This window comes from Giraffa tippelskirchi, chromosome 2 (assembly GCF_054371585.1).
Source record: "Giraffa tippelskirchi isolate mGirTip1 chromosome 2, T2T-mGirTip1v1.2.pri, whole genome shotgun sequence".
Lineage (NCBI taxonomy): Eukaryota > Metazoa > Chordata > Mammalia > Artiodactyla > Giraffidae > Giraffa > Giraffa tippelskirchi.
In genome coordinates, this window is record NC_137276.1 from 202,414,774 (window position 1) to 202,428,963 (window position 14,190).

At 36.8% G+C, this 14,190-nt stretch overlaps 1 protein-coding gene across 1 annotated transcript in view; it reads left to right on the forward strand.

Moving 5' to 3' along the window:
* GBE1 (1,4-alpha-glucan branching enzyme 1) overlaps positions 1 to 14,190 on the forward strand; it is a 297,215-nt gene that overhangs the window by 210,440 nt on the left and 72,585 nt on the right. Inside the window, exons 11-12 of the mRNA XM_081552326.1 lie at positions 4,393 to 4,503; positions 9,834 to 10,005. Of these exons, the coding sequence (XP_081408452.1) occupies positions 4,393 to 4,503; positions 9,834 to 10,005 (283 nt within the window). The remainder of the gene's footprint in view (positions 1 to 4,392; positions 4,504 to 9,833; positions 10,006 to 14,190) is intronic.

The window sequence follows — 14,190 nt, forward strand, 5'->3', positions numbered from 1 at the left end:
CTCATCCTTTGTCGCCTCTTCTCCTCTTGCCTTCAGCCTTTCCCAACATCAGGGTCTTTTCCAGTGAGTCAGCTCTTTGCATCAGGTGGCCTAAGTATTGGAGCTTCAGTTTCAGTATCAGTCATTCCAATGAATATTCAGGGTTGATTTCCTATAGGACTGACTGGCTTGATCTCCTTGCTGTCCAAGAACTCTCAAGGGTCTTCTCCAGCACCACGTTTCAAAAATATCAGTTCTTCAGCACTCAGCCTTCTCTGTCTCCAACTCTCACATTAGTAAATGACTACTGGAAAAACCATAGCTTTGACCATACAGCCCTTTGTCCGCAAAGTGATATCTCTGCTTTTTTATATGCTGTCTAGGTTTGTCATAGCTTTTCTTCCAAGAAGCATGCGTCTTTTAATTTCATAGCTGCAGCACTTTCCGCAGTGACTTTGGAGCCGAAGAAAATAAACTGTCACTGTTCCCACTTTTTCCTCATATATTCGCCATGAAGTGGTGGGACCAGATGCCATGATCTTAGTTTTTTGAATGTTGAGTTTTAAGCCAGCTTTTTCATTCTCCTCTTTCACTTTCATCAAGAGGCTCTTTACCTCCTCTTTGCTTTCTGCCATTAAAGTGGTATCATCTGTACATCTGAGGTTGTTGGTATTTCTCCCAGCAATCTTGATTCCAGCTTGTGCTTCATGCAACCTGGCATTTCGCATGATGTACTTTGCATAGACGTTAAATAAGCAGGGTGACAATATACAGCCTTGACGTACTGCTTTCCCAATTTGGAACCAGTCTGTTGTTCCATGTCTGGTTCTAACTGTTGCTCTTTGACCTGCATACAGATGTCTCAGGAGGCAGGTCAGGTAGTCTGGTATTCCTATCTCTTGAAGAATTTTCTACAGTTTGTTGTGATCCGCACAGTCAGAGGCTTTCAAACTATTTTTCTGAGTAATTGTACCATTTTGCATTACCACAAGCAACTTTGGAGAAATCCAGTTTCTGTACATTCTTGAACAATGCATTTATTATTGTTGCTATTTTTTATATTGGCCATTCTATCAGGTGTGCAGAGATATCTTGCTGTGGGTTTAATTTGCATTTTCTTAATGGCTTATGATGGCACCCCACTCCAGTATTCTTGCCTGGAGAATCCCAGGGATGGTGGAGCCTGGTGGGCTGCCGTCTATGGGGTTGCACAGAGTCGGACATGACTGAAGCGACTTAGCAGCAGCAGCAGCGATGGCTTATGATGATGAGCTTGTTTTCTTGTGCTTATTTGCCATCTTTATATCTTCTTCAGTGAAATGTCTGTTCATGTCTTTTGACCATTTTCTAATTGGATCATTTATTTACTGTGGAGTTTTGAGAGTTCTTTATATAGTTTAGGTTCAACCCTTTTGTGGGGTGGTATGTGGTTGACAAATATATTTATACCAGTCTTTGCTTGTGTTTTCATCCTCTACATGTGGACTTCCACAGAGCTAAAGTTCTTTGTTTTCTTTAAATTTAATGAAGGCCAGTTTATGGTTTTTTGTTTTGCTTTTCTTTTTTTTTTTTCTTTTAGAGATCTCTTTTGGTGACAAGTCTAAGAATTCTTTGATTCTCCTATATTTTCTATTAAACATTTATAATTTTGGCGGTTAAGTCCATAGTCCATTTGAGTTACTTTTTGTACAATCAGTGTTTAAGGGTTTTTTGTTTCTTTTTTGTCTAACACTTCCAGCATGATTTGTTGAAAAGTCTAACCCACTTCCATTGAATTATTTTAACACAGCAGTCAAACTTAACGGGCATATTTGTATAGGTTTATGGATTGTGAATAGACATACACAAATACTACACTGATTCTAAATAATATAAAATGTCTTAAAATAATACAAATCTACTGTCATGTGGTCACAAATCTGAAATGATCTTCCTAGGCTAAAAATCAAGGCTTTGGTAAGTCCACTCCTTCTGGAGGTTCTATTTCTTTGACTTTTCTATCTTCTAAAACCCACCTGTATTCCTTGGTTCATGAGCCCTCGCCCCATCTTCAAAGCCAGAAAGCAGGGTAGCATCTTCAAATCTCTGTCTTACTCTGACAACCCAAGCATCTTTTAAGAAAGATCCCTGTAATTACACTGGGCCCATCCAGGTAATCCAGAGAAGGAAAATGGCAACCCACTCCAGTATTCTTGCCCGGAGAATCCCGTGGACAGGGGAGCCTGGTGGGCTGCTGTCCATGGGGTCGCACAGAGTCAGACACTACTGAAGCAACTTAGCATGCATGCATGCATGCGTTGGAGAAGGAAATGGCAACCCACCCCAGTATTCTTGCCTGGAGAATCCCAGGGATAGAGGAGCCTGGTGGGTTGCTGTCTATGGGGTCACACAGAATCGGACATGACTGACACGACTTAGCAGCAGCAGCAACATCCAGGTAATCCAGGATAATCTCCCCATCTCAATGTCCTTAACTTCAGCACATCTCTGAAGTCCTTCTTGCCATGAAAGGTGACATATTCACAGACTCTAGATATTAGGATGTGAATACCTGTGGGTGGTCATTATTCTGCCTAATGCAGTCTGCCCTCTGGTGCCTGGTGATTCACTCTGCAGTTATGGGGGATGGCTAAGGACCTTGAATTCCATTGAGCAAAAAAAAAAAAGCAAAGAAAGATGCAAACAGGCTGGAACTCTATTTCTTGTACCAAAATCTGCATTAATGTCCTATTGCTGTATAACCAATTACCACAGACTTAGCAATTTAAAACATTTCTGTTATTATCTCACCTTCTAAGGACATCTATTGTATTCAAAGTTCCCTCCCACCCTCCAGGTAAAGGATTATACAAAGAGGTGAATCAGAGGGGGTGGGAATCATAGGAACCATTTTAGAATTCTGCCTGACAGTGTGCAGGACAGAGAAATGAGCCCCCTTTAGAAAGATTGTACGGAGTGAAAGAACAGGCTGTTTTTAGGCTGTTAATTCTGTGGAGCAGCAGCTTTTATAGGATAGCAGAGGAACGGATTTTTCTGGATGTCTGAGTGGTGAGAAAACAAAACAGCAAAACAATGCAGAGTTTCACAATGGCAGCCTGAGAAGGAAAGCATTTCATGGGAAGGGGTAGGGACAGCATTCTTTTCTTGTACAGCAAGCATTGGCTTAAGAAAGGACTTAGGACACAATCATAATTTGAAATTTCTGCAAGTTCATTTGCACTGAAGAGGTTTTAGAGGTACAGAAGCCACACTGGAGACTGAGGAACAACTCAAGTGGAGACAAAAATGTGCGCACTGTTAAGACTTACCTCAGAGAGGCAGCAGTGAGTGGTGGCGGAAAGGGAGATCTTAATTCCCTGCCCAGGAATTGAACCTGGATAGCCTGGATGAGAACCAAGAATCCTAGCCACCAGACCAGCCAGGGCTAGAGGCTGGAAGCCATTTTTCCCTGAATCTTTGACCTCAGTGAAAAATGCATTTATCACAAAGGCAGAAGCTGTAAATGCAGGTACAAAGTTTATTATTAGAGGCATAGCATAATAACAAGTGAGAAAGCACACAGAGAAATGGTTTGTTTAGTTAAGATAGAGGCAAAGCAGAAATGCACACTCAGAGAGAAGGGTGTGGTGAAGAGCAGTGAGGTAAAGAGGCCATGCCTTGACTCTTACCTTAAGGTGTTTACAAGAGACAAAGACTGGTTATTTACCCTGTTTCTGTTGTTACTTCCATTTTGGAGGGCAAACAGGAGGCTGACTGCAAATGCCTTAACTGGGGCCCACTCATCTCTTATCTCAGGAAATAGAAACAGAAGGCTGGTTATAGGTATTCTGAGGGAAGCCTACTTCTTCCTGCCTCATGAAATGCAAACAGAAGGTCAGCTGTAGATGTCTAACCTGGAGCCTACCTATCTCCTGCCTCAGGATGATAATTATTTCATGATAATCAGCTTTTATACATTGAAATAATAGTTGTTTTCATTTATTTTACGAAAGGAACAAGACACTCTTCTTGCTAACTTTTTTTTTTCAAAGCTAAAATGATAGCAAGTATATCTCTACCTTGTGGAAGTTACTGAAAGATCTACTGCACAACAACACTTTACTGTGGTCATTAATCAAGAAGTAACAGCTGTTACAGAGAAAAAAAAAGGTTGCCAAAATCCTAAAGTGCATTGATCAAATCATCTGCACAAAAGTGAGCACATGCACACCCACACACAACACCACTGTCATTTGAAGAGTCTGTACAAAAGCTGTGATTTCAGTAAAAGTGTCAACAAAGCTATTTTTGTTCCGTGGGTGTGCTTGTATCTGTGTGTCATAATTTGGATTGATAATGATATATACCCTAAGTTTGGGATGTAAAGTAAGAATGGTAATGGTGTATTGAAATTATTTCCTATCTTGCATTTAGTTACTGAAAGAATATAAAGATGAAGATTGGAACATGGGCAATATAGTGTATACACTCACAAACCGACGCTACCTTGAAAAGTGCATTGCCTACGCAGAGAGCCATGATCAGGTAAATAAGTATGTGTGTAAACCGTTCTCTCTCTGTACCTGTATTTGTTAATGTATCTAAAATAAGCATATCTCAATACAAATTTCTATAGTTCAGTACAATTAATGTAATGTGTTATATGTCTATTTTATGTGACAGCTACTCTTACTTGAAAAATGTTTCAGGGACTTCCATGGTGGTCCCGTAATTTAGAGTTTGCCTTCCAGTTGAGAAGGTATAGGTTCGATCCCTTCTCAGGGAGCTAAGATCCCATGCATCTCACAGCCAGAAAAACCAAAACATAAAACAGAAGCAGTATTGTAACAAATTCAATAAAGACTTTTAAAATGGTCTAAATCAAAAAACCTTTAAAAAGAAAAACATTAAAAAACCTTACTTTGTAGATCCATAAATTTCAACTTCAAAATGCAGTACTGCTTTTACCCTGCCAAACTGTAATTAAGCGACTGTGAATGACAGTTGCAAGTGTTATCTTACAAGTTTTCCTTTGTTGTCACGAGAAGAATGTTGGTGCTAATCCAGGTTAATTTTAATTTCCTTTCCATTTTAGGTTTCCTTCTAAAGATATTCTTTTATGCCTTTTCACTAGCTTTCATCATTTTTCCCCCCTCAGTCACTAAATCTTTTGCTGATTGATCGCCCTGACCTCTGTCCCTCTGTTGTAGTCTATCTTCTATAATGTAGCCTGAGGTATTTTCCAAAGGGCAAAGCTAATTTTGTCAACCTAAATCTTTTGGTTAAAGCTTCTCTCACACACAGCCTGTCATATCTTGGCCCATGCCAAGGTTTATTCTCTGTTCAATCCTCCAAGTGTTCTGTTTTTCAATATTGTAAAATTTTCACCCATTCATAAGTAGGTCAACCTTGTCCCAATCTTATACTTTCCCCACACACCTGCAAATGCATACTTCACCTGGGAAGCTACTATAAAGAACTAATGCTCTGACTCAGGTGTGTTTCCTGAAGCTTTCATCCAGGTGTATAGAGGAAAAAGTGGTTTCCCAATTCTTCATGTTCTCATCACATTTTTTTTTAAAATAAATTTATTTATTTTAGTTGGGGGCTAATTACTTTACAATATTGTAGTGGTTTTTTGCCATACATTGACATGAATCAGCCATGGGTTTACATGTGTTCCCCTTCCTGGACCCCCCTCCCACCTCCCTCCCCATCCCATCCCTCTGGGTCATCCCATTGCCCCAGCCCTGAGCATTTGTCTCATGCATCGAACATGGAATGGTGTTCTGTTTCATATATGATAATATACATGTTTCAATGCTATTCTCCCAGAACGTCCCACCCTCACCTTCTCCCTCAGAGTCCATAAGACTGTTCTATGCATCTGTGTCTCTTATTCTGTCTCGCATATAAGGTTATCGTTACCATCTTTCAAATTCCATATATATATGCATTAGTATACTGTATTGGTGTTTTTCTTTCTGGCTTACTTCACTCTGTATAATGGGCTCCAGTTTCATCCATCTCAATAGAACCGATTCAAATGTATTTTTTTTAATGGCTGCGTAATATTCCATTGTGTATATGTACCACAGCTTCCTTATCCATTCGTCTGCTGATGGACATCTAGGTTGCTTCCATGTCCTGGCTATTGTAAACAGTGCTGTGATGAACATTGGGGTATACGCGTCTCTTTCAATTCTGGTTTCCTCGGTGTGTATGCCCAGCAGTGGGATTGCTGGGTCATATGGCAGTTCTATTCCCAGTTTTTTAAGGAATCTCCACACTGTTCTCCATCTCATCACATTTTAAGCAGAATATTTGTCTCCATTTGTATTTCCAGCCTTAGTACTATGACTTCTCCTAGTAGTCACACAATAAACATGAATAAATGGAGAAGGCCATTTAGTTATTTAAAGCATGTGAATTGTCCTCATAAACAATGTAAAATGAAGTCTTTAGACTTTAAAAAGACAGTAAACCTTTTGGAAAGAAAGTTATGACCAACCTAGATAGCATATTAGAAAGCAGAGACATTACTTTGCCAACAAAGGTCCATCTAGTCAAGGCTATGGTTTTTCCAGTGGTCATGTATGGATGTGAGAGTTGGACTATAAAGAAAGCTGAGCACCGAAGAACTGTTGCTTTTGAACTGTGGTGTTGGAGAAGACTCTCGAGAGTCCCTTGGACTGCAAGGAGATCCAACCAGTCCATCCTAAAGGAGATCAGTCCTAGGTGTTCATTGGAAGGACTGATGTTGAAGCTGAAACTCCAGTACTTTGGCCATCTGATTCTAAGAGCTGACTCATTTGAAAGGACCCTGATGCTGGGAAAGTTTGAGGGCAGGAGGAGAAGGGGACAACAGGATGAGATGGCTGGATGGCATCATCGACTCGATGGACATGGGTTTGGGTGGACTCAGGGAGTTGGTGATGGACAGGGAGGCCTGGCGTACTGCGGTTCATGGGGTCGCAAAGAGTCAGACACGACTGAGCGACTGAACTGAATTAAACCTTTTGAAATTATTAAGAAAATTGAAATTTAACAATAAGTTCCTATGTTATTTCAGCAGAAGTTGACACCTTAGTTGGAAACTAATTTTTCAGATGTCTCCTCTTACTATTAAGAAAGTGTAAGTAGACCAGAGGTCAGCTATCAAGGCCCATGAGCCAAATTCTGCCTGCTGCTTGTTTTTGTAAAGGTAATTGGAACACAGTCATACTCATTCAATTACCTATTGTCTATGGCTGCTTTTGAGTCTTAATGGCAGATTTAAGCAGTTGAAACTGAGAAAGTAGCCCACAATGCCTAAACTATGTACTGTTAGCCTGTACAGAAACTTTACTCATTCATCAAGTAGACATTTGAAGTTTTATATCTTCCTAATTGGGGCAGTACTTTCTTTTAAATTGGCTGTGGAGTAGATCAAATAAATACCAATAAAAAAACCAGAACCAAAATGTAACAAAATAAGAAATGAATAATATTAATTTAAGGATAAGTAGATCCCTTGTCAAGTATATTCAGTTCAGTTCAGTCTCTCAATAATGTCCGTCTCTTTGCAACCCCATGGATGGCAGTAGCCAGGCTTCCCAGTCCATCGCCAATTCACGGAGCTCACTCCAACTCATGTCCATCAAGTCGGTGATGCCATCCAACCATCTCATCCTCTGCCATCCCCTTCTCCTCCTGCCCTCAATCTTTCCCAGCATCAGGGTCTTTTCCAATGAGTCAGTTCTTCACATCAGGTGGCCAAAGTTTGGAGTTTCAGCTTCAGCATCAGTCCTTCCAATGAATATTCAGGACTGATTTCTTTTAGGATTGACTGGTTGGATCTCCTTTCAGTCCAAGGGACTCTCAAGAGTCTTCTCATACACCACATCAATACACCGCATCAATTCTTCAGTGCTTAGCTTTCTTTATAGTCCAGCTATCACTTCCTTTCATGACTATGGAAAAGCCATAGCTTTGACTAGATGATGGACCTTTGTTGGCAAAGTAATGTCTCTGCTTTTTAATATGCTGTCTAGGTTGGTCATAGCTTTTCTTCCAAGGAGCAAGCGTCTTTTAATTTCATGGCTGCAATCACCATCTGCAATGATTTTGGAGCCCAAAAAATAAAGTCTGCTGTCGTTTCCATTGTTTCCCCATCTATTTGCCATGAAGTGATGAAACTAGATGCCATGATCTTAGTTTTCTGAAAGTTGAGTTTTAAGCCAGCTTTTTCACTCTCTTGTTTCACTTTCATCAAGAGGCTCTTAAGTTCTTCTTTGCTTTCTTCCAAAAGGGTGGTATCATCTGCATATCTGAGGTTATTGATATTTCTCCTGACAGTCTTGATTCCAGCTTGTGCTTCATCCAGCCTGGCATTTCTCATGATGTACTCTACATAGACGTTAAATAAGCAGGATGACAATATACAGCTTTCACGTTCTCCTTTCCCTATTTGGAACCAGTCTGTTGTTCCATGTCCAGTTCTAACTGTTGCTTTTTGGCCTGCATACAGATTTTTCAGGAGGCAGGTCAGGTGATCTGGTATTCCCATCTCTTTAAAAATTTTCCACAGTTTTTTGTGTGTCAAGTATATAACAATATGAAAATTAAAATACATTGCAAGCTTCTAGCAATTGTACCACATTTGGGCTCCCAATTTATGTTTATTTTATATGAATGAATAAAAGAATAAGGAAATGAGTGAAATAAATAAATTGAAAATGAAACTGATAGATTAATTTCATAATTTTTCTCCCAAGATGTACAGAAACAGTATGGAAGACTTATTTCATACTTTAAAGATCCACGTAATTCCACCTTGTATTAAACATTGTCAGGAATATACAAAAAGATGTAGGTTACCTAATTCTTCCTAAAAGCAAACATACACTGAATTTTAAACCTGATAAAAATTACAAATATGAACATATGAAAATAGTTTAGACTTTAAAATAGGTTTATAAAGAAAAAATATTTTTCTAAAAATGAAAATAATTGTACAGTAATAGGGTGAGGAGATTATGTTTTAATCTCTGTGTTTCTCTATATATTCTTCCTGTCAATAAATAATCCTTGGCATTAGTTAGCTATTTTTAACCATAAATCATTCCAATTAAGAGACCTTTTCTGCTGCTCAGGGTATTTCTGAGTTACCTGCCCCATTTGTCAACTATTATATTTTCATATAAAACAAACTCGATTTAGATTTGATTTCAAATATAATAAGAAAGCAAGTTTTGCATTTTAAGAAAAAATTGTCAGTTTGCTGCTGAAAGGGAAAAAGGTCCATTGTAATATATTTATGTACATGTTTTATGTACATAAATATAAGTGCATATACATATAAATGATTTCTAAGAAACTCTTCCATCCTTTTAAAACAATCAAGTCATGATATACAAGTCATTTTTTAAAACTCGGTTAGTATTCTAATAGTTTAAGATTATGGGATTGTACGAAATCATGTGTGTGAAACTTTTGAAAATTGTCAAGCATTACAGAATTTGAGGAATCTGTCATTCAATTTTAAAAAAATCCATTGCTTAAATCCTTAAAAAAGGCTATTAGTATTTTCAACATTATAACACATGTTATTCTAATTTCTAATGTTTAGTTTTAGTAAATATTCAGGTACCTTATCATGAGTTTTTCACCAAGCTATTTTATAAATAAAAGAAACATAGATACATGAAATTTCTCATGTATTTCACTAGCTTACCTTCAGCATAAATAGTGAATATTGGGAAATACATGGAATTAATACTAATTCACACACTTCTCCTGTACTGTTTTTGTGAAATCACATGTTACTCTAGCATAAATGACAACTGCCTAGTACCTAGTCCTTGTATTTACATCAGTGACTTTTATTTTATTAGGCACTCGTTGGGGATAAGACGTTGGCATTTTGGTTGATGGATGCTGAAATGTATACCAACATGAGTGTTCTGACCCCGTTTACTCCCGTTATTGATCGTGGAATACAGCTTCATAAGATGATTCGACTCATTACCCACACACTTGGTGGAGAGGGGTATCTCAATTTCATGGGTAAGTATGAATTGAACCTATATCCAATCTATGTTTAAAATGTTAACCAATATTATATATGACACAAGTCATGTAGAATATTGTGCTGTAGCTGTTCAGGTTTAAAATAGAATATTATAATTTTATTTCTGTAAAACACTGCCATGTGTAAACTGTAAAAATTAAATTACTTTAAGATTGTTATACTAATATATGATGCAAAATTAACCTAATGGCTGGTATCTTATTTAATATTGTTGTCAATAAGTGGGGTGAACTCTTTTTACACATAGAATTATTATTCTGAATTTAATCATTCTGATTTATTTCATTATCATAGTGTTTGCACATTGAACATAGAAGGATATAATTGTCATGTCATAACAACATACTGAGCTAATATTATTGGTCTTCTTTGAGGTAACTGTACACCAGTACATTTGTATTATAAATGTGGAAACCAAGGCCCAAGGTATTGTAATGGACAAAAAAGATACTTATTTAAAAAATAGGAAACATGACTATTCAAAAGTCATTGGTGTCTGAAGGATCTTGAATTATAAAATATACAATCAACTAGTACTGTTTTCTGTTCTATTTGGTTAACCAAAACCATTTGAGTTTTAAGAAATTTTACCAGTTTTTAGGGTAGAGAGAGCTGGAAAGACTGGTGAATGCATATGGGAGCCTGACTTAATTTTCTATAATAAAAGCCTTAGAAAGTGAAAAGTGAAAGTCGCTTATGACTCTTTGTGACACCATGGACTATACAGTCCATGGAATTCTCCAGGCCAGAATATTGGAGTGGGTAGCCGTTCCCTTCTCCAGGTGATCTTCCCAACCCAGGAATCACTTCAGATTAATTAATTTCTACCTGGAAATTTTTATTTAAAATTCAGATTAATTAATTTCTACCTGGAAATTTTTATTTAAAAAATCTCTAATTGGACTTATAAAAGCCTCTATCATTTGCTATCTTGAGACTAGGAAGCTAAATCCAATAAAGCACATACCAGATTTCCCCTGTACAACCTGTACCTTTCGGTGTATCCCTCTCCTCTCTGAATCACCAAATCTGTTAATATTTCCAGCCTGTCAGGAAGTGACCCTCATGACCTTGAGATTGCACTTTGTCTTCCAGGCACCAACCTGGGCTTTCTGGGTGGACTTTGCAGACATTGTATTCATAAGTAAAATCAGCCTCAGTTCTTTAAAGGCAGACACAGACACTCCCAGACACAGTGAACATCATTCACAAGTACAGCCTTTCCTAATAGAGAAACAAAATCTATTCTGACTTCTGAGTTCATGCTGTTGGTCCTGTCATTAATTCTTGAAGCCCACTGCATCTGAGAATTCTAGTAATCCAGACTTAGTTTACTGCTTTAGTCTGGAAGTTGTGTAAGCGTTGTCAGCTCAGAAGCCTGTACTGAAGAGTTGAGAGTATCAGTAGTTTGTAGTACCTGATAGAGGTTTTTTTTTTTTCCTGAGACTGTTCTTCACTGAAGACAATTCTAGCCCATAGCATGTAACATAGCATCTGAGTAAAACAAAACTATCTGCAGATAACAGAGACTTAATGTCCCTAGTTAATTGAATATTGATAACTTTCAGATAAAAAATGTCTGAAGAAAGTTCATAAGAGAACTATTTCTTGAGTCCTGGTATTGATATTTTCCCTGAAGGTAAAAATGGATCATGGACAGCTAAAATCTTAACAAATCTGCAGTAATTTCATAAATTCTTTGAAATGTTTATATTAATATCATTTTAACTGTATATATTTAACTGAGGGCTGACTGAACTGCTTTTCTGTTTTGGAAACTCATCCCATAGAACTTTCAATAGTAACCCAACTAAATAAACACAATTATCTGTTAGTGGCTCTCTTATAAGGTCTGTAAATTGACCATATCAAATATAATTTTGAGATTATGCTTTGATATAGGACTCAAAGATATTTTGAAGTTTTCTTCCTACATTTGTCCTTCAAATGGCTTATAATGTTTAACTCCAACAGAACACTTTTTAAAAATTCCTTCTGGCTCAATATCTTATCTAAATCTAGCATTTCTCTACTAACTTTGAAATCAGTAATCTCTAATATCTTTATGATTTCTGATTATTGATGTTTTATGAAATTTAGTATTTTCCCATGAGCTCTCATGACTTTAAATATTGTTTTTTCCACTTTCTGATCATGGCACTCTCCTGCCTCGTAGCTTTAATGCCTGCAGTGTCCTCCAGCTGACCCATAGGCCTTGCATAAATGATCTCCCATGGGTCTCCCCGCTAATGGCCCTGCTCCAGCCAAGTAGACTTTCTTTCAGTTCATTGAATGCACCAGCCTCCTTCCACTCTGAACTCTGTATATTTTGCTGTTCTCCCCTCTTGGACTCGTCCTACTCAAACACCCCCTGCTATACCTGACAAAATCCTTCATCTGCAAATCTTGTTTCCTTAGGAAAGCCTTTTTCTAAAGCCTCAGACTTCACAAGTTTTACCTACTATATATTTTTATATTACTCTATTACTTACCTTCTGTGGCACATAAAAAATTATATTTAAAACATTATTAAATATGTAACTGCCTTGGTAAATTTAAAACTGAATGAAAATTGAGGTCTTATTCACTTAAGACTAGTAGCAATTAGCACAGGATCTAGCACATCACAAGGCTTTCATGTTTTTCTGAAAAAAGATATTTTGTGTATTTATATATATGTATATGTGTATATATAATTACCTTGTAATATTTTTAGCAGTGGTTCATTAGTTGTAATCACCACTTGTAGTTTTAAGCAAAGTTATTTTTTTCAAGTGGCATGGAAGAAATAAATATTTTAAATGATGAGTTTAAGAAATTTAAGACCAAGGAGCAATCTGGTTGTTTACTCATGTTTTAGGCATTCTAAAACTTGTTAGTTTTCTAGAATTTTATTTTTATTTCCCTCTAGTAGAGAGAGAATGAGTTAAAAGAAGAAAGCAATAACACATTTTTGTGTTTTTTCATTTAAATATGTTTACCTAAATTTGTCAGGCATTTAGATATATGTTCTGTTTATCAAAAATCAGTAAGATCAGTGTAAATTTTTCACAATGATACCAGGTTGGTGGATTTAGTTTATTTGATTTGTTTTTATCTTATATACTCCTAATTTTGTGTTTCAAAAAATTCTTTCACTCTGATAATGGCATTTGCAGCAACATGGGTGGACCTAGAGATTGCCATACTGAGTGAAGTAAGTCAATATAAAGAAAAACAAATATCATATATCTCTTATTTGTGGATTCTAAGAAAACAGTACAAATTAACTGATTCACAAAGCAGAAATAGAGTCATAGATATAAGATACAAACTAAGAATGGGGAATAAATTGGGAGATTAATACCAACATATACATGCTACTATATATAAAATACATACTGATAAGAATCTACTGTATAGCACAGGGAACTCTACTTGGTATTCTATAATGGCCTATATGGGTAAAGAATCTAAAAAAGAGTGAATATATGTATAACTGATTCACTTTGCTGTATAGCTGAAACTAACATAATGCTATAAATCAAATACATTCCAATAAAAATTAATTGAAAATTTTTAAAAGCAGAACATTTATTCTTTCTCTCTCTCTAAAACACAATAAATGTAAAGTTGTATTGTTGAGTTGCTCAGTCATGTCCAACTCTTTGTGACCCTGTGGCCTGCAGCATGCCAGGCTTCCCTGTCCTTCACCATCTCCAGAGCTTACTTAAACTCATGTCCATTGAGTCAATGATACCATCTAAGTGCCTCGTCCTCTGTCATCTCCTTCTGTTTCCTAAAAAAAGAAAGAAAGAAAGAAAGAAATTCACTCTGGTTGAAGCAGGGGAATACTTGCTTTTTTTTTTTTTTTTTTTTGGCTTACTAGGTTATTTTAATTATGAATAGATAGGTTTATATTTCCTGTTATTTCGTCATATCATCATATGAAGGAATCAGGTATAAAATGGGGACCAGAAATAGCTGAATTATTTGCATGTTTTTACATCCTAAGAGTTGTAATTATAAATATTAGTAAAAGTAAATTTATATAGACACAGCATGCTATATTGTCTAAGACATTTTCTATGCATCATATAAATTAATCTTCATAAAAGTTTTCTTTTTTTTTTTTTAATGCAGTCTTGGTTGCAAAGAAATGTGAGGTTAAAATTAGGGGA